General features: G+C 42.3%; 1 protein-coding gene across 1 annotated transcript in view; it reads left to right on the forward strand.

Annotated features, from left to right (window-relative positions):
- Window positions 1–16697, forward strand: part of LOC145413517 (uncharacterized) — a 136043-nt gene extending 119346 nt beyond the window's left edge. The window contains exons 7-9 of the mRNA XM_080283213.1: window positions 5379–5518; window positions 10871–11129; window positions 16505–16697. Of these exons, the coding sequence (XP_080139339.1) occupies window positions 5379–5518; window positions 10871–11129; window positions 16505–16659 (554 nt within the window). The 3' untranslated portion in view covers window positions 16660–16697. The remainder of the gene's footprint in view (window positions 1–5378; window positions 5519–10870; window positions 11130–16504) is intronic.
- The last annotated feature ends 10645 nt before the right edge of the window (window positions 16698–27342 follow it).

The raw sequence follows: 27342 nt of genomic DNA on the forward strand, positions 1-27342 counted from the left end.
ACAGGTGTGTGGAAGGGCAAGTGTGTTGGAGGACAAGTGTGTGAGGGGGCATGTATGTGGGGGACAAGTTTATGTGGGAGGATAGGCATGTGGGAGGGCAGGTGTGTGTGTGGGAGGGTAGATGTGTGAGAGGGAGGGTAGTTGTATGTGTGTGGTAGGGCAGGTGTGTGGGGGAGGGTAGATGTGTGTGTGTCTGGGGGGCAGTTGTGTGTGTGAGAGGCAGGTATGTAGAAGGACGGGTTTGGGGAGGACAGGTGTGTTGGGGCAGATGTTTGGGAGGGCAAGTGTGGGAGGGCGTGTGTGTTGGAGGATGGGTGTGTGAGAGGGCAGGTTTGTGGGAGGGCAGGTGTGTAGAAATGCAAGTGCGTGTGAGGGCATGTGTGTGTGGGGAGGGAGAGCAGATGAAGGTAAATCAGAATGACTGGTGCGTTGTAGTTAAGAGACAGGCGTGTGAAGAACTGTGTAATCAGGTATTGGAAATCTAGCCCCTTAAAGCAAAGCGACGTCAGTTCTGTTTTTGAGGTGTACAACTACTTAATCAGTGCACTGTGATGGAAGAAGAGAATAATGAAGAAATAGCAGCAAGCCATAATATGGCTGTATGGCACTGTAGGAGTAGAGGGAGAATAAAGGCCGGAAGAAACGTGGAAATATCAAGAAGAGGGGTGGGACAGAAGAGAAGAAGAGGACAGTAAGGAGAGAATGACTGGAGACAAAAAGGCCCCTTTTAGTCACCTGACACGACAAACAGAGATACCGGGGAAGTATTCTTTCCCCAGGAAATGTTGAATTGTTTCACTGTGTTCCTACTGTGTTCCTATTCTGCTGTCCAGTCTCCCCTTACACGTGTTATGCAGTGCTGGCAGAGTGTGTGTTCCGTGTTAGGGGTTGTACCAGTGTATTAGGTTCACTGGCAAGTCATGCGTATCAGTGTATTTCTTCATTTGGCGAGATAACCTCTTGCAATTCGATGAAGAAATTTTGTTTTGCTTGTTCCATGCCATCCTGCCTCTGCTTACCTGCTGTACCATCACTCACTGCGGACCACCAGGTATCTTTTAGAGGCCCTGAGGCAGGCGGTACAGGAATGTCTCACGATGCAGGAGCCCCACTGTCTTCATCCAGACGTGACGGCCCCGCATCACCACTGGTCAACTATTTAAGGGTGACTTGACCTGGCAATCACGTTCATAGTGTTGGATTTGCCGCATCAGCGATGGATGACTCCGGGACTGCTTTCTCTGGAGAAGCCATGAATTTTGACAGTAGTTTGTTCATGAAAGACGGTCCAAAGGCCTGTTGGGACTCCCTGCTGACGTCAGTAATGGCGGCCCATTTGCCGAAGACATGGCGGAGGGGGTCATGGCCATGCTCTTTGGGCATTTCTTTAATTTTTATTGTAGCTGAATTATAGTTGACCTTTGGCAGCCGTTTTAGTAACCTTGACCTTGACCCTGAGTGCCCATATTCGAACTCGTCCAAGGTTTTGGCCATATCTAGATACCCTGAAAGTTTCACGTTGATAGCTCAAGCCGTTCATCAGATATCTTGTTTACCCACACACAAACAAAGCCAGCCAGCCAACCTCACAACTGAAAGCATTACTACTCCGTTCGCTTCGCAACGCGGGTGGGAAAAACCACAAGAATGAAGTACCTGTAGTAAAGATCAAAATAACCAACATGGTCATTACGTTGCTGTTTTTTATTCTTAACTTGGAGCAAATTTTCGTCTTTTTGTAGCTTATTTCACGTAGCTTAGTGGCCAAGAAAGACCATTCTGCTGTTCTGCATCCTTTCCATAGCACTTCTTCGTGACTAGGACCATGTTTTAGTGTTTTTCTAGTGTTACAAGTCAGCATTCAAAACAGAGAGATGGTGATTTTAGGCCTAGTTAACGGAAATACAGCAACGACTCAGCACCCTTTCCATAGCACTTCTTCGTGACTGGCATTATATTCTAGTGTTTATTGTTGTAACTCAGGAGTCTTAGGGGAGAGATGGCTATTTTAGGCCAAGTTAAAGTGAAAAGAATATATTTAAGTAAGGATTGTTTATAGTTCTTAAGTTGAATTATAAATGAAAAGCATCATACAGAACTGCTTGAGGACATGAAGAGGAATAATAATAATTTTAAAGGTGAGATACTGCTTAGACTTCTGAACCAAACACGAGAATGTCCTGAGGGTGTATTGGAGAGAGAGAGAGAGAGAGAGAGACAGACAGACAGACAGACAGACAGACAGACAGAGACAGAGACAGAGAGAGGGAGAGAGAGAGAGGGGAGGGGGGAGATGGAAAGGAGAGAGCGAAATCATTCAATACATGTCAGAGAAAGAGAGTGAAATCATTTAGCATGTCACAAAGAGAGAGAGAGAGAGAGAGAGAGAGAGAGAGAGAGAGAGAGAGAGAGAGAGAGTATGTGGATGATAACTGTGTTCTGAATACTATGACTATCTCACTTCAGCTTTTTTTCATTATTTGCAGTCATGTGTATTCTGTATTCTTTTTATTCATCCTAATATACACTGCACTTTCGTTTTTTTTTTTCTTTTTTTTTTGTTTATGCTTCAAATCTTTATAAAATTCCATCTCTCTCTCTCTCTCTCTATCTCTCTCTCTCTCTCTCTCTCTCTCTCTCTCCTACTTAATCAGTTCACATACTCTATCTCTTATTTGTATCTCTTCCCTTTCCTCCTCGCGTTTTTTCTCTCTCTCTTCCACCCCTTCTCCCCTTTCTCTCTCCCACATGTACTCTATCTTTTATTCCCTTCTTCCCTCGCGTAATCTCCTCCCTTCCTCGTCTCCTTCATCAGTTATCTCTCTATTCTGATTCCCCATCATCATCATCATCATCGTATCGTTCGTATCGTATCGTTTTTAAATGTTCCATAATACTTGCGTGCGTCGGCCTTGGTCACCAAATGGCGGCTCTCCACGCTGTTTGATCTCTGACAGCCTCCCTACTCAGTTCCTTATCCTTGAGGTGACACTATGATTTCGTCCCAGGTCTTTTCCGATCTGCCTTTCTCAACCCTACCCACGACGTTCACTCTTCTCTCCTTGCGCACCCAACGGTCATCCTCCATCCCCTCAGCATACCCAAACCATATCATTCCACCTCTCCTCATCACAACACCAATACACTCCAGTCTCATCCTTCCTCTCAACTCCTCAGTTGTAATGCTACCCCCCTCCCCCCTCGGCCTCGCATTCAAGGACGCACTACACATCCATCTAATCATTACAGTTTCTGTACGTTTGAGCCTACGACTATCCTCTTCCTTTACTGCCCAGGTCTCACTACTATACACCATTACACTCCTATCATTTTTTCCTTTCTCTTTATTCCTCTCTCATCTACTTTTACACTCACTTCCTTGCTCCAGTATACCTCTCTCCGTCTCCCATCTACCCCTCCCTCTTACTCCCAGATCCTATCCTCCCTCCTTCCTCTTCCTCGCAACTACCCCCACTCTTCTACAGCATTTTGTTTCTCTCTTCCATTATGCACCCCCCTCTTGTCCATTAACTGTGTGTGTGTGTGTGTGTGTATGTGTGTGTGTGTGTGTTCGGTTTATATCGAAATTATAGATTAGAGGTAGAGCAGGTCATAGAATTACCTTTTCTGCTTTTTCAGTATGAATTTCCATGCTTGTCCATTCCAGTGGTCATTTGTGATTTTTTTTTTTTTTTTTGCCGGTTACTGTGTAATTGTGTGTGGTGAACGGACTGCCTTCCTCCTTTCATTTCTTTTTTCACACGCTTTGTATGGAACTTTAATGTAATTACACGTAACTGTGCCGCAGACAACCTTGACATCGGATGATCGGCCTCCTGTTGTCTCTAATTCCATTGTGCTCCTATGTGCTACCGACACGAATCCTTCTCATCTAAACCCACTCCTCCTTCACTTTTTCCTTTTTCCTTCTGTAACCGCCCCCTCCATTCCCTCATTCAATTCCATCGTATTCTGACCCACTTCCCTCCTAACATCCCCCCCCCACCAACTAGCTTAACCACCCTTCCCCACTTTCCCATCTTCATCTCCCTCTTCTGGCTTCTTTCATCTCTCTCCTATTTAATAATGTCGAATGCAAAGTTATTAATAATGCTAGTGAGAATGAAAAATTTAGGTACACCATTAATGATACCCAGCTCAAGAATGTGAACCAAGAGAAAGATCTAGGAATAATAACAGCAAACGATCTGAAAACAAGTCGACAGAACACAGAGCCAACAAAGAAAGCTAATAAACTAGTTGGAATTATGGGAAGAGCATTTGAATTCATCTGTCTATCTATGTACCTAGGCTGTTTCCCCTCTAACAATGGGTAGCCAAGACAGGATGACACACTCACCAAAATAGTCATCCACACACACACACATTTACTCGTATTTTAGCCTCTAATGAGAGAAGGGACCGCTCCTTACCGCACCACACAGCACGAGGGCCAACTGCGTAGTGCAATCCAGCGACATCCGCAGCAGGGCCCGACAGCAGAGTATATAATTCTCACCTTGTACAGTTCCTTAGTTCACCTCCATCTGGAGAACTGTGTTCACTTTTTGTCACCTTATTGCAAGCAAGACTTGGAGAAAGTAGAAATGATGCAGAGTTATAAAATTAATTCCCAGATTAAGGAACAAACCATATGAGGAACACTTAGAAGTGCTACAGCTTTTTAAGTGCAGACTACGAGGGGATCTGATTCAAATAAACAAAATTCTTAAGGGACACTACCGTCTGGTAGTCGATAAGTACTTCTCAATAGACCGGTCAAATTACAATAGAGGCAATTGTTATAAAATCGTCGGCAAACGTTTCGAGTCCCATGAAGCAAAACACTTTTTCTTCAACAGAGTTGTCAAAATATGGAACAAATTACCTGCAGATGTGGTAGACTGCAATACGGTAACAGCATTTGAAAAATCGCTTGGATAAGCATCTGGTTTCGAATCCACAGCTAAGCTCATTCGTGGATGAATAATACAGATTTCTGGCTAACTTACTTTTTCCTCTCTTTCAGATAGTGGAGAACGCGACAATAATGCAGTGTTGTTAACAGATAATATTACTTCTACTTTACAGATTAAGTTGATGTAGAATGTAGATTTATTTTTTTCTTTTCGATCTTTCCTATGAAATTTTCGGGAAGTTTTTCTATGTTGCATAGTGGTCGTTCTTATTTTTCCTGTCGGCATCGGCTGAAGGGCTTTCTTGCTTTGCTACCCTTATATTGATCTTATATAATAGATATCATAATTATAGTCCTCTATATAACAAACAGCCCGAAAGGACCATTAGGTCTGTTGCTGTTTCCTGTCCTTTGTACTCTTTTGTTGTCCTATACTCTAACCCTCCTCTCCTCCCCCCAGGCCTGCCCCAGCCCCCACAGGTAACTAGCAGCCCCCAGGGAGGTGAGGGTCGCTCCTACACCCTCACCTGGACAACACACAGCTACTACCCCGTCACCGAGTTCCTTATTAAGCACCGCAAGACACACCTAGGATGGCAGGTAAAAGAGACAGACAGACAGACAGAGATACAGAGAAAGACAGATAGAGCAGGCAGACGGACAGACAAATAGGCAGACAGAGTGCCTGACAGACATATATAAACTGAGAGGAGAGATGGAAGAAAGGAAAGGGGAAAAGAACAGAAAGAGGAGTTATTTGAAGAAGGAATTCGGTTGAAATGAAGGGAGATAAGAAAGGAAGGCAGGGGCAGGAAAACAGTTGGAAGGAGAGAGAAAGGGAGGAGGGGAAAGAGCTAGCTGTGAGGAGAAGGAAAGGGAGAGAAGGAGAAGGGGGAGAAAAGTGAGAGGGAGGTGGGAATGGAAAGGGGGAGGATAGAGAAGGAAAATGAAAATTAAATACGAAGAGGAATCGATGACAGGATTTAGAGGGATGTGAAAAGTGGAGGGGGAACGGGAGAGAATGAGGAGGAGGGACACGAAACCTGCACACATAGTCCAAGTATGTTTCATTAAAGCAAGACAGATTGCAGTCATAATTTACATGCGATATATTTAGTACATTTCTCGATTAAGCGTAGGATCCTCTTTGCTTTAATTTGCATTATTACATTTACCGGTTTAGGTTACTGTTGTACACATATGCTATCTTTGCTTATCGTTTTTTCTCGGTCCATTTCGCTGAATGAGCATAGGTATTTTACTTAATTTGGATTTGGCACTTTTTTATTTCACAATTTCAGTTGCCACTCTTTCAACTGTTCCAATAACATATCAGGATCATTGTGCAGGCGGTTACAATCCTTCACCGAGAATATATATTTTTTTCCCCATTTTAGAGTAATCAGTGAATTTACTTATATTTCTACTTATACTTACACTCATATAACATTCATTTACCAACCAAAAAATAGACCAAGGAACCTGAAGTACCTACCAACCCTCTGCTTCCTCACCAGTAGCTCCTTCAGTCCGGGGAAATCTTTTATATGTTCATCTGGCGACCAAAGAGACAACTTGCCACAATTTGGGGAGACATCTCATAGTGAAGAGATTATTAAAGGCTATAAAAATTACTAACTTCTGTCGTCCTTGAAATCCATCTTAAAGTGGATAAAATCGTCTGAAGGTAGCCAACATAAAATTTATAATATACCATCCTAATTAAGGGACTATACCCTACACGATTCTGTCCATTTTTCAGACTCCGCTCCTATGCTATGTACGCTAACTTTCCTAATTAACTTCTGATGAGCAACCCTATCAAATGTCCTGCTGAGAGGGTAGGTGGGAGGGAAGGGGTAGGTGGGAGGGAAGGGGTAAGTGGGAGAGAAAGGGTAGATGGTAGGGAAGTGATAGGTGGGAGGGAAGGGGTAGATGGAAGGGAATGGGTAGGTGGGGGGGAAGGAGTAGATGGGAGAGGACGGATGTTGGTGGGAGAAGAAGGGAGTTGGTGGGATGGGAGGGGATATGTGGTAGAAGGGAGAAAGCAAATGAGTGGGAGAGGGAGGGGGTAGTTTATTGGGTGGGGAAGAGATAAGTGGGTGAGTGGGGGAATAGATGCATAGGGGAAATGGGTAGGTGGGTGAATGGGGGGAAGGAAAGATTGAGAAGGAAATACACTTATAAGCCTATAAATAAAAAGGAAGTAAACGTGGAAGAGAGTAGGTGGGTAGGTGGAAGAGGGGAGGAAGGAAGGTAGATGGTTGGGTGGGAGGGGGGTGGAAGGTAGGCGGGTGGGTGGAGGAGGAATATGTGGGTTCAGGTGACGGGTGGGAGGTCAGGGGCGGGGGAAGGGGTAACTTGTGGCTCAGATGTGGGGTAACTTGAGGTAAACTTGGGTAATGGCGTGACGTGGCCTGGCTGAGTTGAAGGTGTGGTGTGGTGTGGTTGTGGTGTCAATTGCACAGGTGATGGTGGCAATCGGTATAAGTGGTGGCAATCGGTGTAAGTGATGTTGACAATCGGCGTAAGTGGTGGCAATCTCCTTAAGTAGTGTCGGCAATTGGTGTAAGTGGTGTTGGCAGTCGATGTAAGTGATGGTCTGTGTGATGGTAGCAGTCGGTGTCAGTGGTGTCAGACGCAGAGATGGTGTCAGTATGGGTAAGGGCGCCATCAGTGTTATTGTAAGAAAATTATTACTGACATTTTTGTACTGGTATAAGAAGCCACTTAGGATAGACACCTCACAGGGAACAGGGTTAGATAATTCAATTGAAACTGAACTGTTCTGGATTCAAGTTAGACTGTAGAGATAGCACATAATGTTCATTTGTACAGAGCTGGAGTCAGATTTATAAACAAATTTACAATCAAAATATTATCTTCCTAAGTCACATATTTTACAGGAAGGGTAATACAGAGAGTACAGAATCTTCCTTTAACTCTAGCTCTTGCTGTAAAAAGATAATCCATAGTTTTTACCAGCGAGCAAGAGCAGCGAGCGAAGCTATGTTTACGTTTGGCTGAGAAATGAGAGACCCGACACAACCCGGCCCGGCCCGACACGACACAGGCCGACCGCGATGGTCTTCAGAGGCTATGTGAGACAGAGAAGAGATTCTTTCAGCGGGTAGTAGATACATAAATTCAATAACTTTTGTTTTTAGCTATATATTTACTCACGAGAACAAAGAAACCCCTTGGAATCCCAGATTTCCAAGGGAAAGTACCGAGGGCCTCAGTTGACATGCTCCACTATGAAATCGAATTAAGAAATATTTCCTGTTGTACCACTATATTTTCTTGCATGATTTCTAACAGTCAAATATCGGATATTAAGCTCAGTATTTTACATGAACGTTTTTTCTGTGTTTAGGGGGTGAAAACAACAAGACTAATCACCCCGTTTCTGGGTTTTATCATTTGATCAATAGCCAAGAGTTTACCAATTCAGTTCGTTGACATGGCAAGTCGGGAGCAGAGAACTGAACGTTGCACGTGTGATAAATGCTACGGCGCCTCGCTATACGCACATCCAGAGAGAAAACGTGAGAAAGAAAATATTTTAGCTCAGTTATTCCTCCGTTATTGTTCAGCTACCTCACCAGAAATGTTGAAAGCTTACACCAAGATGAAATTATGACGATAGGCGTATGTATAAACGCACGCTCGCTCGTCACTCTCTCACAAAGCGCACTTTACTGGTGACAGGAGAATGGCTGTTTATTTGTAAGTCCCAGCCCAGGTTTATACAGGGTAGTCAGTATATAGCTCTCCACTAAAAACTCATCTGGCGGCATCTTACGTGTTATGAGGACGGCTGAGTCTGTTGGTGTGGGTGTGGATGTGGTAGTTGGAGTGAGAAGTGAATAAATGATGTAGGATAGTCACTGAAAGGCAAAACTGAGCCGTCCCTACGGTACACGAGAATTCGCCCAGCGGAATGAGAAGAAGGAACGTGAGAAGTGAGTAAGGCAAGGAATAGAGGAGAGAAAGGTAATGAGGAGAGTAGAGGAGAAGAGAATAAGTATGTGAAAAGGAACAGAGGAGAGAAAGATTATTGGGAGAGTAGATGGGGAGGGCAATGAATAGTGAGAATAGGGACAAAGGTGAGAACGATAATAAGAGGAGTAGAAGAGAAAGGAAAATACGAATGAGAAATGGTCCAGAAAACAGAACGATAATGAGAGAAAAAAAAAAAAAGGAAGCGTGAGAATAGGAAACGGAGAGAGAGAAGAGTGAGAAAAGGAGAGAAGAGAGGATCGCTGCACATGGGCTGTTGCATTCAGGTGGGCAGCCAGCATATACGTGAGAATAATTAGGCTTGTGATGAATTATTCCCCAACCAATGAGGCCATCACGTGATCCTCTCAAGTCAAAGGAGTCAGGCGCTTCGATTGTATACAGTGCTGGTGAGGAATGGAATGACTGTGTGTGTGTGTGTGTGTGTGTGTAAGGGGGATAGGAGAGGGAAATGTGTGTGTGTGTGTGTGTGTGTGTGTGTGTGTGTGTGTGTGTGTGTGTGTGTGTGTGTGTGTGTGTGTGTGTGTGTGTGTGTGTAAGGGGGATAGGAGAGGGAAATGTGTAAGGATAACAAGTGCTGCTTTAAAGGGCTTTAGTCTGTGAGTGTCAGAACAGGGAGAGTAAAATGAAAGAAGAGAAGAGAAGAGAAGATGAGAGAGAGAGAGAGAGAGAGAGAGAGAGAGAGAGAGAGAGAGAGAGAGACAAAACTGAGAGGCTTGTGGGTAGAGTGCTTTTTTTGAAATTTCAGTGTTGAGTCAGGGATCTCAAGAAATTACGGGCCATATTCTGGTCACTCCCTTCATTCCGATTACGTATTTTTTATTGTATGTTTCCTACTAACAGACGATATAACTGCACGTAAGAAGAACCTGTCGTAGTAGTAATAGTGTTATTGTTGTAGCCCCAAATTCATCTGAAACGTGAACCCAGCGGCCTGCAGACTGAAGATGTCCGCCTGCAGTCTACCATCCTCCATTTCGGGGGATAGAGAGAGTGTTTAGATATGTCTGCATCCCGGGCAGTGGAGCCGCCAAGGTATATCGGTGCAACTATGTGAAGGCATCTCTTTCTGTCTGTTGTAGTGTAGGGGTTTATGAAGACTGTATTTAGGGTTTTTGAAGACTGTATCTTACTCCTTCGGCTAAAAAAGCATGTAATAAAAATACGTATTGAGAGCGCAGGAATAAAGTGAAAATTGTGACATCGGACTGAAGGATAAGAGGTTACCCATCACCTCTTTAGCTGGGAAATAATTTTAGACTTGTCTCGACCATGAGAGGGTTAACAGAACCCGTATTTTCACTCTCAGTAAGAAAAATACTAGAATCTCCTCGACCATGAGACCATTATTAGGCTTCATATCGTCTGAGGAATAAAATCGTATGGGATTAGTTGGAATTAAATACCAGAGTTGTCCCTACCATGAGAGACAACCCATTCAGACCGAGGGCGTACTTTTATTTTTGTCCGTCCTCCGCCAAGAGATTTGATTCATCAGTAGAAAAGGTCTCGTGGTGAGAAAGGGAAAATGAAGGTTTTATGTTCATCTTCCAGTTCAAAAATGCTTTCGTAAAAATAAATATAATCGTCTGGCGCCTGGCCGCACGGTGAGGATGGAGAATTTGAGACTGACTAGATGAGTGTATGTGAGTGAGGTAGAGGGAGAGAGGAGGAGGGGGACCAAGGTTGAGATGGATGGTTAGAGTGGAGAGATATATGAAAGAGGGGAGTGTGAATTGCAGGGAGGGGAGCCAATTGACAGAAAACATACAGGGCGACGTGGAGGCAATTTTTTTGTGGCCATTCCTTACTATTTAAGGCTTCTAGCAATAGATGGATAATCTGGACAGATAATCTGGAGTTAGTGAGTATAAACTAAAAACAATGATGTGGGATTCAAAGGACTAAAATATCTTTTTCCTGTTGCAGCCGAATCGGACGGTGGTGATGGCGGGGAAGTGGGAGAGTTTGTCACATCCCACCCACTCATCACCCCAGCCCTACGACGACGGGAACGACCACGGAGACGACGATGGTGGGCGACGACGACAGCGACAGACCTACCACCGCATGTCGTACACGCTCCAGGGGCTGGAGGAAGCGACAGATTATGTGGCCGTGGTGAGAGTGAGGAACAAGTATGGATGGTCGGGCGAGAGCGAGCACTTCAACTTTGCTACTAAGAAAGGTGAGGAGAGATGAGATGTGAGGGGAAACTAAAAGGGACGAAGAGAAGCAGGGAGGGAGAGGGGAATGACGGGAAAGAGAGAGAGGGAACTCGCCATCGACAGGAATGACGGGAAAGAGAGAGAGGGAACTCGCCATCGACAGGAAGGAAGGAGAAGAATTGAGGGGAAAGAGAAGTAGAGAATCAAAGGAAGAAATGACATTGTTTGCAAGTAGTGAGAAACCATACTTGTCAGTAAGTGGGTCGGTGGAGGGTTAGTGCCCCTCCCCGTAAAACAACTCAAAGGCAAATGGCCACCCCTTATGGGATTATGGCATCTGGCAATAGATAGATAGATAGATAGAGAGTGAAGAACAAGTATGGATGGTCGGGCGAGAGCGAGCACTTCAACTTTGCTACGAAGAAAGGTGAGTTGGGGGAAGAGAAAAGGGAGGGGAAAACTGAAAGGGAAGAATGGAGGGAGGTAGGGAGATAAGGAAGGGGGGGAGAGAAAGAAGAGGAGGGAAAACTGGGAGGTGAGAATGGAAGAAAGGAAAAGTACTTGGATCAGGAAGATGTGAAAAAATAAACAATGACGAATTTTGTGGTGGCCAGGGTCAGGAACAGGTATGGATGGTCGGGAGAGAATGGGCGCCTCAAATGTGCCACATATAAAGATGAAGAAAGATGGGATGGTAGGGAGAGGAAGGAAGGAGGGAAGAAAGGAAAGAAGGAAAAGAAATTGGAGGGGGGGGGAACTTAGAGGGAAGAGAGCAATGGAAGAGAAAGACTGGAGAGAAAGAGGAAGGAAGTAAACGAGGAGGCGACAGACTATGTGGAGGTGGTGAGGGTCAGGATTAAGTATGGATGGGCGAGAGCGAGGATTTCAACTTTTCCTCGAAGAAAGGTGAGAAGGGAAGGAGAGAAGGGAAAGAGAAGGTGGGTGAAAAGGAGAGAAGGAAGGGAAGTATAAGAGAGGAGAAAGAGGAAATGGCTGAAGGAGGAGAGTGAGAAGGAAGAAAAATGTATGAGAGGGAACTAGGGATGGGAGGGAAGGGGAAAAAGGATTAAGGAAAGCGAAATACAAAGGAAGGTGGAAAAGAGGGAAGGAAAGAGGAACGGAGAGAAGGAAGAGAAAGAACTCAGAAAGTAATAGGAATGGAAGTGAAGGATAGACAGGAGTTGGAACGGGACAGAAGGAATGAAGGAAGAGGGAATAGAATGATTGAATGAAAAAAATGAGCAGGAATAAGAAAGGAAAAATGAGAGAGGGAGAGAGAGAGAGAGAGAGAGAGAGAGACTATGGAGTAATGATAAAGTTAAAGAATAAGTTAGAATGGCGAGGGAAGAGCAAACACTGCAAGTTTCCTGCTAAGAAAGGTGAGATGGGAAGAAGAGAGAGGAGGGGAAAGCTGAGAGTGAAGAAACGAAGGGAGAAGGGAGGGAGGGAAGGAGGAACGGAAAAGAGGGAGAAAATGGAGAGTCAAGGTGAGAAATGCTCATGGATAGTGGAGGTAGAGCGAGACCTGCAACTTTGCCGCTAAGAATGGTAGGTGGGAGGGAAGGAGGGAGGAGAAACAGGAAGGAGAAAAGAGTGAGGAAAACCGACGGAAGAGGAGGGAAGGGAGAGGAAACTGAGGAAGGAGGGAAGGGAGAGGAGACTGAGGAAGGAAGGGAGAGAAGACTGAGGAAGAAGGAAAGGGAGAGGAAACTGAGAAAGGAGGGAAGGGAGAGGAAACTGAGGGAGGAGGGAAGGGAGAGGAAACTGAGGAAGGAGGGAAGGGAGAGGAAGCTGAAGAAGGAGGGAAGGGAGAGGAAGCTGAAGAAGGAGGGAAGGGAGAGGAAACTGAGGATGGATGGAAGGGAGAGGAAACTGAGGAAGGAGGGAAGGGATAGGAAACTGAGGAAAGAGGGAAGAGAGAGGAGACTGAGGAAAAAGGGAAGGGAGAGGAAACTGAGGAAAGAGGGAAGAGAGAGGAGACTGATGAAGGAGGGAAGGGAGAGGAAACTGAGGGAGGAGGGAAGGGAGAGGAAACTGAGGAAGGAGGGAAGGGAGAGGAAGCTGAAGAAGGAGGGAAAGGAGAGGAAACTGAAGGAGGAGGGAAGGGAGAGGAAACTGAGGAAGGAGGGAAGGGAGAGGAAGCTGAAGAAGGAGGGAAGGGAGAGGAAACTGAGGGAGGAGGGAAGGGAGAGGAAACTGAGGAAGGAGGGAAGGGAGAGGAAGCTGAGGAAGGAGGGAAAGGAGAGGAGACTGAGGAAGGAGGGAGGGGAGAGGAAACTGAGGGGAGGAGAGAAGTGAGAAGTTGAAGAAAAGAATAAAGGATGAACAGATACTGAAAAAGGAGAGAACAATATGCAGTGGGGAAGAAAACTCGAGTGAGAACAGAGGGAAGGAAGAGGGAAATAATAAATGAGACAGACAGACAGATGGAAAACAGAAAATGAGAGGAGAGAGAAATGTGAGCAAAAGATGGAAAGAAGAGAATGGGATAGACAAACAGAGAGACAAAGAGAAAAGAAAGAAGAGAGAAAAAGAAGGAAAGGGAAATGTCTAGATAATGAAAGGAGGCAATTGGTAAAGAATATAAAGAGGGAAAAGAGTGAACACAGAGAGAGAAAAATATTAGAAAAAAGATAAAATAGAGAGAGAGAAAGGAGAGAGCAGGGAAAAGAGAGAATATGGGGAGAAAGGAAAGAACACAGAGAAAGAGGAGAGAATAAATTAAAAGAAGAAGAGGTGGATATGGAGAAAATGGAGACTAGAGAAGCAAGGAAGGAAAAAGAGAGGAATGAAGGGACAGGAAAAGAAAGAAATAGAAGAAATAAATAACAAACAGAGAGAGAGAGAGAGAGAGAATAGAGAAAGAAAGGAGAACTGAGAGAAACAGAAATTGCATGGAGTAAAGTTACAAAGTGAGACGAGGCGAAAAGAGGAAGAGTGCAAAGAAGGAGAATAACAAGAGAACTGGAGAAAGAGGGAGAGAGAATATGGAGGATTGGTGCGGATAGGAGGGAAGAGGAGAGGGGATGAGAGGAGAGGAGAGGGGAGAAGAGAAAAGTGAAGCGATGGGAGGGGAGGAGAGGGGAGATGAGGGGAGGAGAGGAAAGGAAAGACGAGGAAAGAGAGAGTGTGAGAAGAGAAATGGAGTCGTGTGTGTAGAGAAAACTAATGAGGAGAGGGAAATTAAAGAAGAGACAGACAGACAGACAGACAGAAAGAAAGAGGCAGAATCGGGAGGGAGAAGAAAGGTAGTGAGGAAAAGAAAGTAGACAAGCAGAGATGAGACAAGGAAGTCTCATAGAAGGAGTGAGAAGAGACAAAATAAAGTGAGATTGAAAGAAAGGACAGAAGCGTCAGAAAATGAAAATGAGAGAGAGGGGAGACGAGCGAAACGAGAGTGAAGAAAAAAGTGAGGAGTGAAAAAGAGAGGCGAAGTGACGAGTAAGGAAAGAACAACGTGAAGAATGGAGAAGAAGAGTAATGACAGGAAAGGCGTTACGAGAAAAATACACGAAAAGAGTGAGAAGAGAAAAAAGAGAGAAGAATAAAACAAGGAGAGCATGAAGTGAGGGACAAACGACACATGATGAGTGGTTTCAAGCAAAAAAGAAAAAATTTAATTAGATGGCTGCATGTGAGGGGAGGACGAGGGGAGGAAGAAGGGAGAGAGAACATGGAAGAAGAAGATGAAGAAGAGGGAAACAGTAAAGAGGGGAAGCAACAGAGAGAAGCAATCAGGGCTGGGGAAAGAGAGGGAGAACAAGGGAGATGAAGAGGGAAGAGAGGAAGATAGCATCAAAGTCGGAAGAAGAGATGGAGAAGAAGGGTGAAGGAGAAGAGCAGGAAGAAGGAGGGAAACAATCTGAGGTTTAAGCAACAGTTTATATATTTTGTCATCTCTCTTTGTATCTGTATCCATCTCTGCTACTTAATTTTTCTGTCTATCAGTCCATCTACCCATCGGATCAGCAGTCATTCAGTCCAACCATCCATCTCTATGCACATGTTGAGCACAGAGATCAAAAAGTGTCAGTGTTCAGTAACCTAACATGTTGCGAAGTTAGGTCAGATATATATATATATATATATATATATATATATATCTATATATATATATATATATATACACACACAAAAAGTAACAAATGCTGGATGCATGCTAAAAAGTGCTCGTTTCCAGGGGAAATTCAACAAATGAGAGCCAAAATCCAGATTATCTCTCTAACGCAAGAGTTAACCGATACTCCTTGTCCCTCATGTATATATGCAGCAGGTCAGTTCTGGAAATGTCTTCCTCAGTCTCTGTTTCCGGTCTTTTAAGTGCAATGTGTGTAGACATCTCGAAATGATCGGATCCTGAATTTCTCTCTCTCTCTCTCTCTCTCTCTCTCTCTCTCTCTCTCTCTCTCTCTCTCTCTCTCTCTCGTCTTCTTCTTCTTCTTCTTCTTCTCCTTCTTCTTCTTCTTTTTCAAGTTGTAACCTTTGGTTCTTTCTTCCTTACTTTAAAAAAAAAAAATAATTTCAGTTCGAGGTGCTTGACACCATGCGTTTAACCCCTTCAGGCCGAGTGACATAACGATTAGTTTATTATTGCGGAAACCAGACGATGTTATTCAAGTCAAATAAAGCCTCTCGTCCTGAGTAGATTTATAACGGCTGTGTCTGACCCTTTCAGTTCGAAAAGTCCGTTCTAGACCAAATAAAATTGTAGGAAGGGAGCAAGAACAAGCTAAAAACTACGTCACTAGGCAACTAGAGATCATAGGCAAAGAGAAATACTGAAGAGGACAATTAGTAAGCTTCATGAAGGACAGGGTAATGGAGAAGGTGGGCGGATATGGTAAATGTGTATGCGAAAAGCGACGTATGGAAGTTGAAGAGGCTAGGGAACTGACAAGGGATCGACTTTTTAGACGAGGCATTTAGTGACGAGCACATAACAAAGGCTTGTCACCCTATTTTAAACTTAACAGCCGAATTAACTGACTGGTAGGCTACATGTGAAGGGTATCTGTTAAGGAAAATAATTTTAAGACAGAAAAATGAGAACAAAGGAACAAAAGAAGAATTTGCCTGTGAGGTGGAGACAAGATTTCGAAGACTTGAAGGATGTGTGGAATGGCTGTCTGGCCTGTTTAACTGGGCATCCTGTTGATAGTTCTCATTCTTTTGTACTTTATCTGTCCATATTGTGTAGATCCTACCTCGTCCATCCTTGAGGGAGGGGGGGGGGGAATAGGTCATGATGATGGAAATAATTAATTATTATATATGCAAGTTACTTAGTGTATGGCGTCTTTCTTGTGTTTCAGCAAAGATCATTCTATCTATTCATTTATTGTCTCTGTGTACCGATCAGTCTGTTCATTAATCTGAGGCGTCTCTTTTCTTTCAGCCATGGCCGTGCTTCAGTCGACGAGCGGAGCTAATTTCAGGGCCTCTGCTTCCTCCATGTTTCAGCTGTTTCCCCTCTCTCTCCTCCTCCCTCTCTCCTTCCTCACCCTTCTCTTCCTTTCCTCTCCATCTTTCCTCTCCTTCATCCTTATGTAGTGTTTACAGGGTGTTTATTCTTGTATTATTTAATTCTTCTTTCAGTCACGTATCTAATGCTGTGTTTTTCCTTTTTTAACATACGTCGTTTTGTACTATCACCCATACTGTTACTTCCTTTTGTTTTCCTTTGCCTTGTTAATTTCTCTCTCTCTCTCTCTCTCTCTCTCTCTCTCTCTCTCTCTCTCTCTCTCTCTCTCTCTCTCTCTCTCTCCTGCCATGCCTCTTATCCCTTCAATATTTCTTTTCCCTTTCTTCTCTAATCTTGTTTACCTTCTTTAGTTGATATGTGTTTTCGCACCGCTATATTGTCCTTATTCCAAATCACATGGGTTCATTATTTACTATTTGTAAGATCAAATTTGATTGTGAAGTTAGTAATGTTGCTTCTAGTTAACTAAGAATTATATGTTTTCTTTCAAGATTTGTAACAGAAAACTAGATATAAGGGGGTTACCTTATTAAAAAGTTGTCTTATACAGTACTCTGACATATGTAAGTGCAACCATTTCATTATGTGCTTGAAATGGTAATATGTATATTGTGACAGAAAAGCTGTGAGTAAATCAAATTGTCAGAATGTACAAAATATCCAAAGGTGATAGTTCCCCTTCTGATTTACGATGACCCCTGAGTTCATCTTAGCTTAGCATCCTCATACACCCCCGGTACGTTCCAGTACGAGGGGGTCATGGCTCTCATCCCGGTTACGTAGAGATAACTAGTCGTAAGCCAGGCATTTAGGATAAACCCTCTCCCTGCCATGAAAGCGCTTCGGAATTTTAATTAGACTAACACCAGACACTTTTTCTTGAGATGGGGAATAATTGGAGCACTCAGGAGGTTAATCGAGATGGTTTTAAAGCCTCCGACTGCAAGAATTACCCTCAGCTGAAAGAAATATCGTCTTGAAATAGCCTGAGTAAAATTCTAAGTGCTAACTCCTTGTATATAACTTTTTTCTAATGCACAGGGGCCAGCACGGAAATTTATGAGGCAAAATAAAGGAACAACGATATCAATAATTTTGTTCTTATGGGTTTGCAATTCACAAAGAAGTTTACAATCCTTTCCCTGTCGTAGCCTGTGACTTTATTTTTGAGGGAAGGATGAGGAAAGGTTTGTTCAGATCGAATATTCCCAGTCCTTATTCTTCTTGTTGAAAAAGTGTGTTAGTTAGTCTGGTGTGTGTGTGTGTGTGTGTGTGTGTGTGTGTGTGTGTGTGTGTGTGTGTGTGTGTGTGTGTGTGTGTGTGTGTGTGTGTGTGTGTGTTTGGAAGGATAAGAAAATGTGAATGCAGAATCTTCCCATTCCTAATTCTTCCTTCCAAAAAGAAATACATGAAAGAATAAATAATAAGTAAATAAATAATAGTCTTAGGTATGACCGGGATTTGACTGTAATTCTGGAGACCACATTCTTGTCAGCTGAGGAGGCTGTGTAGCACATTTTTCTTATCGATTTATCCTGAATATTACCCTCCAGTTGCCTTTTATGCTGTTTATGTCGTTTTCACATTGACAATGATTGCATAAATAACACAAGAGAATATTACGAGGATATATGAGGAAATAAATCAGTAAGGAAGAGGTGCTTGAACAGGACCTTGAGGTGGGGTACAGAAACACACGATCTATTTTCTGTCGTATGTCAGGTTCTTATTTGCAGGAGAGACAAGAAGGATGTCGAATCCTCCTCTTTATCCTGTTCTCACCTCATATATTAATCTTAAGTTACGAGACGGAAATTACAGCAGGTTATAACTGTTTTCTGTAGGATGGTGAATGAAAGGGGTCCAAAATCTTCCCCTGAGTAGTTCTTCCTGTAATATGTATCGGAGTTACGACAGGACATTGATTGTAAATATGTCTGATATTCCCACTCTTGGTTTGTTGCTTTCTAGATGACTTGAAATAGCGTCATTGTGCGTGGACACTACTCTGATTGGAAGAAGAGAAAATTGGTGAAATAGTGACTGATACACTAAAATTTTAGATATTTAAACCGAAACGGCATTAGAAAAGGTAATAAAAAATAATTCTATTTAACAGAATTTGTGTAATGAATATGAGAGGTTGATAGGTGATGAAGGATAACTAGTGATGGTAATAAAAAAGATTTAAAAAATAACAGTTAGTTGTAATTAAGTTTATTTTTATTACAAACACGAAAGCATGATAATTGATGATAATTATGTATTGTGCTGCGATGATGATAATAAGTAAATGTAACAACGAGGAAGCAATAACGAGGAAGGTGATGACAATAAACAATAATAAATACGAAAACATTTTGCCCATTTATACAAGTTTCACCATCTTGTTTTCTCACCGACCCTGCCTTATTCTCGTTGCCTAGGAGGATTTCGTAATGCCTATTCCTTAGCGATTTATTTTACTACTATCCCTTAATATTTTCCGGCATATTACTCACACACACACACACACACACACACACACACACACACACACACACACACCTCGCTGGTGCAGTGGTAACGTTCTCGCTTGCCATCTGGTAGACGGAAGTTCGCGCCTCGCTCAGGTTGCGAAAAGTTTCACTGACGAAGTGGGTGGTTACTGTCCCCCTTGAGCAAGGGGACGGGTGTGTGGGTGTGTGAAGGTCACAGCCTTGCCCTTAGATTGGACTATATGAGCTCTCAGCTCCCTTCCGGGAGGGTAAAATGCTGACGATCACGACCATCAAGTGATCCTGACCGACCCGGTGAATTACACACACACACACACACACACACACACACACACAGAAAAAAATAAATAAATAAATAAAAAGGTGTAATCCGCAAAATAAATCGCAAAGGAGAAGGTGCTGCAACGTTCCCCATGCCAACCCGAATAAACAGACTCCACATGTTTTTAAAATTTCGGACACTGTATATATAACCCGCACTAAGACAATGTAAATACCAGACACTCGAGTGGTGAATTTTGATGGGTAAATTATTGAGTAAAATTGCCCGGCTTTATTTTTGGATATCACACAAGCCAGATATTAACATGATCTAACATAACAGTGAAAATGACACAGTTCGGTCCTAACCTTGGCATTCTTTGGTCCTAACTTTGGTATCCTTCAGTTCAAACCTTGCCGTCCTTTGGTCATCACTTTGCGTCCCTCGTCTTTAACTTTGCTAGTCCTCGGTTCTAACCTTGGCATCCTTCTGTCCTAACTTTGACATCCTTCGACAGCAATCTTGGTATCCCTTGGTCCTATCTTTGTCATCCTTTGGTCCTATCCTTGTCATCCTTTGGTCCTAATCCTTACAAGTAAGTAATAAAACATGTGGTTCTTATGGTTGGGTTAGGTCGTGTCAGGTTGGCTCTGCACAATATCCGCACATAAAGCTGCGTAATTGAGGTTAATAATTATCTGCTGATGTCCTCATCTGGGCATCAGACTCCTTTATTAACCCCTTCAGCCCAGGGACGTCATCTCAGCTTCATTCTTGCCAGCCACTTGTGATTTTGTGCAAAGCTGGGAGGGATGAAAAATGGGAAGAGGGGAATGATACAGCCTTAATTGACTCCTTCTTCACCAGGGGTTTTTCAGAGCCGAGCAGAGGATCAGAGTCTTTTGGTAACAAGCATGAGAGAGAGAGGGGGGGGGGAGCAGTGACAAACTATAAAATTATGTATTGTGGTGAGGGAATCAGCCCCTTCAGTACACGGACACCTATCTCTATTTTTTTTTAATACGGTGCTGGAGAAGGACACCTTCACGTGGTGGCATTGATGTATATTGCCTGGGTATACACACGTCCCTCAGCTCCTTCACTATCTCCCAGAAGAAGGATAGTGAACTGCAGAAGACAACTTTAGCCTGCAGTCCACTAGGTTCACGTTCGGATGTCTTAGGGACACGAGATAGTTTTATTAACGGTTCTGAAACCGCTCTGTAGAGAGATCATAAAGCCTGTATCTAACCCCGCCAGATCCCCCTCTTCCCCTCTAAATATCACCTGAATAAAATCGTCTGTGGGTTGGAAGATTGAGGTGGAAGGGACAGCATGGAACTGAGTGGGTTAAACCATACCATTCCAGCTTGTACTGTTTCATAACCAATTTATACAGCCATTCCATGCCCCGTTACATGAAAGAAATGCATTGTGTTTATTATTTCTTGTTTTCTCAGAGTCAGTACTATTATTTGTGAGCTACGAATGCTTCGTGGCACTTTTTCCATGTTAATTTATTTTTGTATATGGCATGTTGATTTTCACTTTCGTGTTATATGAGTAAACTATGACGATATTAGGTGCTGGAGGGGGACGCCTTGCGCGGTGGCATTGATATAATCGGGGGTCCGGCTGTACAAACATCCCCCGACTCCCTCCTTATCCCTCATAAGGAGGGTGGTGAGCTGAGGATGGCTAACTTCAGCCTGCCCCTCTGCAGTCCACATTCAAGTGAGTCTGGGGCTGCAACAACAACATGACAATACTAGAAAGATTTAAATAACATGCAAGAGAACATGAAGGTGTAAAATACGAAATAAATTGATAAGAATGTGGGCCACGGAGCATTCTAAGCCCACACGAAGATGATCCCTAGCATTTCGAAGTTTGTACAGATTGGTATCATGTACATTTTACGAACTGTATTATACTAAGTTGACGTAGTGTTGCTATATGACTGTAGACGCTGACTCTTATTTCCTGCCTCAAACTATTTTCCTTTATTATGGCATTTTATCATGTAAGGATGTATGACTGAGATGAAAAAATATAATACATAGTAGTTGTTTGTATATGTTATCAAGAGGGTTGCTACTAGAGGCTATGAGAATGCTGCCTAGATTTGTAAGGATGACGATAGTGTAAAATATTGCAAGCGTATTTTAATAACTTAGTCCATAGTTTTTTTTTTCGGTATGGTAATTTTGGTTTTGTTATAATCAGGGAAAGACTATGAGTCGTATTTAATGGCTGATATTTTTCAAGTCCTGTATCGTTAATATATTTTCTCTGTCCTCTAGGGTAATCATTAGCTGTTTGATTGCTTTCATTAATCAGGTGTTCCCTTGTTCATTTCCCTTCTGCAGGAAAAGCTACAAACAGAATTAGATAACCTAGTATATTTCAAACTTTTCCTTGATACTTTTCTCTGCTGCCCCAAGAAAGTATGCAGTCAGAATTTCACAACCTTTTTATCATCTTTTTTTTATTATTGTTATTAATTTTCTCATCAACAGAAAAAATTAAGTACAGAGTATGAAAGCCAGGAACGCTGGATTTTTTTTTTTTTTTTCTTTTCATTACAGCTCGAAACCACGGAAGAGTTGAATTTTGAAAGCCCACGAGATTTTTTTTTTTTTTGTCCACATCTTGATCGTCACAATGAGAATTTATGAACCGAATTTGATAGCATAGCATAGAGTAACTTACGATTTTTTTTTTAATATTTACTCTTTACTGCGGAAAAACATATGCATAGGTTTAAGAATATATATATAATTGGAATAGTGAAGGAAACATGAGGGATGATTACCAGTATACTATAAGATTATTTCATTTATTATTTTTATACTGATCAGGAGTTTACCCTTTCAGTACGATGACGCCTTTTTTAATTGGCTTTTTTTTTTCTTTTTTTTTTTTGCTGACCTCGACGATTTTATTACTCGACTTTGGAATATTCTCTCCTGGAATATTCTCTCCTGCTCTCTGTACCTTGCCTCACCACTCCATCCTTAAGTAGGAAAAGAGGTCTGGTTGATGATGATAATGATAATAATAATGGAGATGGTGTTTCTGATGATAATGACGATGATGATGATGATGATGATGATGATGATGTGTAAAGACAGTTCATTGTTTTTTCTTCACTACTAAATATCTCTGCCTATTCTGAAAAATAAAATCGTCTGGTGTTTAGCAAGAATAAGACGTCACCGTAATGAAGGGGGGTTGGTGGATGCGTGAATCTCTCCTCGACTTCTCTTAACCCTTTCCGTGCGAGGGCGATTTTTATTTTTATTATTTTATTCGTGCTACAACCAGACGATTTTATTCAGCTAAGGGGACGATATTCGGACTGGGAGGAGGGATGTTGGAGGGAGGTTATATAGTCTTCAATAGCTCCTTTTCTTAAACTAAATAAAATCATCTAGAGAAAGTGGAGAATATACTGCTAGACGATTTTCTTCAGAAGAGAGAGAGAGAGAGAGAGAGAGAGAGAATTTCTGATCAGGTGAGAGGTACATAATAGTCTTCATTAATACCCTAACTACAAGAACTCTCCCCTCAAGATGAATAAAATCGTCTGGAGGCAGCAAGAATTAACTTATAATAAAGGAGTCGTCATCGTACTGAAAGGGATAAAGTGTAATATTAAGCCCAAAGGGACAAACCAAGCTTTTATATCATACCCTACTCAGCGCATGTGTCCGTCTGTCTGTCTGTCTGTCTGTGTTCTGTAAATACATGTCCTTTACAACTGATGTGGTTTTTGTCTTTATTCCTTAGCCCTAATGATTTGTGCGTGCGCGTGTGTGTGTGTGTGTGTGTGTGTGTGTGTGTGTGTGTGTGTGTGTGTGTGTGTGTGTATGTGTGTGTGTGTTCTGTATTCCTAACAACTGATAATGTGTTGCATTCAGAAACAATCACAGAAAACAAATCACACTGAAGAGACAGAGACGATAAGAGCTAACCTCCCTGGATAGTAAAAGATAAATATCCCAAATAAAAAAAAAAAAAAAAAAAAAAACAGCCTAAAGCATAATATTAGGTTTTCAAAAACTGTCAGACAGATAACATACAGTCCTCCTAAAAGATCATGAATAAATTGCGAAAAACATAAAGCAATATATTACCTGCCTAAAAGATGATAAATAACCTGCCGACAAGAATGGCCTCCTGGACAGATGGAGTGAAAGATGAGATAATGGAAGTCGGAGGGGAGAGCACAAGATTAATCCTTCAAATCAGGCGACATTTACTTTTATTTTTCATTTTTATTAATCAGTGACTCTCTTTAGAGAAGCAAACTAATTTCATGACCTCCCCAACATAAAAGCAAATTTAAGCAATATCAGCGTAAAGGTGTCTCGTAAGCTCGATGCACTGAAAAAATACTCACAGACACTACCTTGGACAGCAGACGGGATCTCTGAAAACATTCTAAAATAGTTTATCGGAACAGCGATAAATTACGCTAGCTTAAACTGGGCGCCCATCGTGGCAGTTACATTCGTGGAATGAATGTCCCATGGACTTTCAAAGGAGTACGTAATGAGTATAGTTAATATTTTCCACATTTATTATCAATCCACTCTGTCATATGCTGTCTCCAGCTCCATGAAAGCCGCATACAACTTCTTTCCCTTCTCTGGAAACTTTTCCACTAAAAACCTTAGGATGAATATCTGCTCTAGGAAGGGAGGAGGTTGTGCAGATCAGATATTCATCCAAAGGTCTTTAGTGGAAAAGCTTCTAGATAAAGGAAAGCTGTATGCGGCTCTTATGGATCTGGAGTAAATGGGAAGTTGCTGAATGCCGTGAAGAGTATGTATGAGGGTGCTAAGGCTGCAGTGCGTGTTGACAGTGAACTGAGTGAATGTTTCCATCTGAATGTTGAATTGAAACAGGGATGTGTCCAGAGGCGTCACCAAGGGGGGGCTAGGGGGGGCTTAGCCCCCCCAAATCAAGGACTCAGCCCCCCCAAAATTGCAGCCTCCCAAAATAATAATAATAAAAAATCACCAGCTTACATAGTATGCTTGCAGCTCGGCATTGACCCACCTAGCTTTCCCCCAACCCCCTACCGCCAATCCACTTTTATTCGTGCATCCATATTAGTTTAATACAATATTATTTATAGCTATATAATGTGATAAGTTATTCACAATTTACGTAAACCTATGACTCAAATCATAATTGTTATAATATATTAGTTTCCCATATACTTTTTCCAAGCTTGATTTTCTTTGAAATATATTTATTGCACAAAGAATGCAAGATTGTATTAAATTTATCAAACTTATTATATATTTACAATATATATTATGGTATATATTAATCACGGAGCTTTAAAATTGGATTATGCAGTCTAAAATATCTGATCTATGCAATTTTTCACAAATTCGAATGTTCAGAGTATCGGAACTCGGAATGTTTGTTTACATTGAGAAGTGTCTGTGAACTGTGGCTAAATTTTGTGTTGTTTTCGGTTTTATTTGAATGTATTGGTTTCAGTGGCTGTGTAGACGTTACTACGTTCCGGTATATTGCTAGCCACCTCACTGTACCTGTTCATTTTTGTTTTTACGGATATGAGATCTAGCCTATACTCTATACAAAGAGTCAGCAGTACTTAGTTGGTTCAGTCGACACTCGACCGTCAGAACTGAATGTCATTTCCCTTTTATAGGCTATTCTACAATAATACATTTGCGGATATCAGCCATCAGCCACTCAGGTGATGAAAAGGTCATCTAAAAATCCTCAGGGACAGGGTGACATAAGGAAATTCTTTTGCACCCGCACCTCCAAAGATGACTCAGATGAGTGCCAAGAAGTGGCTGTTATTGGGAATGAGGTGCCAGAAGCAACCCCAGATAACCCCAAAGCTGAACCCATTCAGACATGCGTAAGTAGCCCTATATCAAACTTTTTCAGTAGTCATTTGATGAAGCTTAGGCCAGGATTTTTTTAATTGATTTATTTTTAAATTGGCTAGGCCTAGGCTATTTCTCATTGTTGCAAATATATTGTCCTAAACGTACAGAGTGGGAAAGTGAATGGCTTTGTTTTCCTATCACAGTACCGGTAATGGAAGATAAATCTTGGCAATTACCGTATATCTATATACATTGATCTTCTTTGAATTATCAGATTTAATATGGTAAGTCTAAGAAACCGTTATGATACCACATAATACTAGCAGTTTAAGAAAAACTTATCTGCAAAAAAGCATTATACAATTACCTTGTACCGGTACACATTACGGTATATCATAAGGTTTACTGATACGTAGTATTAGGCCCATCAATATTCATGTGTCCTATAAGTTTCTTATTAATAGCCTGTGAGACTTTATTTTACTTTTTCTTCATCTGTAGGCCTCAAAAATTCCCCTAAAACTGCTCAATTTCCGAAAAATTTTCCGGGGGGGCTTACAGCGCCCCCCCGTACCCCCCAGCTGCATAGGTTCGCTTCGCTCGCCCCCCCCTACCCCCCAGCTGCATAGGTTCGCTTCGCTCGCCCCCCCCCTTCTACCTACACCAGGGCCACAGCCCCCCCAAAATCTGACCCCTGGTGACGCCACTGGATGTGTCATGTCTCCATGGTTGTTCACTCTGTGTATGGATAGAGTTATAAAAGAGATTCAACATAGGGCAGTGGATGTTGGAGCGGTCCTGATGAGAGGGAACAGCATTTGGAAACTTCCTGTTCTGTTGTTTGCAGATGATGCTGTATTGTTAAGTGAAGACGAAGGGGAACTGCGTGCAAGGCTTGGTGAATGAATCTGGGAGTGTGTGTAAGAAACGGAAGCTAAAGTGAATGTAAAGAGGAATAAAGTTGTGGTCTTCGAGAGAAGGGAAGTCATTGAATGCACAGCGAGGTTGGATGGTGGTGAGAAAAAGGAAAATGTGAGTCCATTTAAGTACTTTGGTAGTGTGATAAATAAGGATGGAAGTTTAGAGAATGAAGTGTTTGAAAGGGTGCAACATGGAAGAAAGGTTGGTGGTTCCTTGAAAAGCAGTGATACGAAATAGGGAAGTGAGCATGGAAGTAAAAAATTCGTTGCATGGTAGTAGAAAGCAGCGCATATGAGTTATCTGTGGGGAGCATGTGGGGTTGCATGGAGAGACAGACTGACAAATGAGGAAGTAGTGTTGTGGTGTGGACGTCGATGTGATAGAATGTTTTAGGAGAAACAGATCGAGGTAGTTTGGCCATGTGGAGAGGATGGAGACAGAGAGACTAACGAAGAGGGTGTATGTGAGAGAAGTGGTGGGGGAGAGAGGGAGGGGGAGACCGAGGATGAGATGGAGGGATGGAGTAAGGTATAAGAGAGAGAGCGGTGTGAGCTGCGAGGAGGGCAGCGAAATGGCGGGGGACAGGGCAACAGGGAGGCAATTTGTTTGTGGCCATCCTTTACGCCCGTAGTTTGAAGTTTACGGGATTAAGGCGTCTGGCTATGGATAGATAGATAGACAGAAAGATACACATAATGAATTTTTTTACTTATTTAAGTTCTTTATTTACCATTCAGCACAAGCCCCAACACTGTGGGGAACACTGTCCGTGAAGGCCAAGCAGGGAGGGGTACATGAGGAAAACAGAATCGGTATCTTAGGGTATAGAGGGTATAGAAGTAATTATCATTTACAAGCACAATAATGAACAAAAACATACAATGATACATATACGGTACAAAGTTGTTACAGTAATCATCATTACATGTTTTGAGATGAATAAAGTGGTACATACAGTAGATACACACGCGTGTACATCATTATAAAATATGCTATAGTCTGCCATTAAATTATACAATTTTCTCTTATGATACATTGAAAGAAAACAGCACTGGCTGATGATTTAAGGGCTAACTTATAAATATTTTCCTTTTTTTTTTCTCCCTCCCCCTCCCCTTTATTTTTTCATCATATGATTTTAGTTTGCAATATAATACTGAAAATAAGGAAATAGGGAGTGGCTAA

The sequence above is a fragment of the Coenobita brevimanus genome, chromosome 96 (genome assembly GCF_032717465.1).
Source record: "Coenobita brevimanus isolate Jiangsu-jjx chromosome 96, ASM3271746v2, whole genome shotgun sequence".
NCBI lineage: Eukaryota > Metazoa > Arthropoda > Malacostraca > Decapoda > Coenobitidae > Coenobita > Coenobita brevimanus.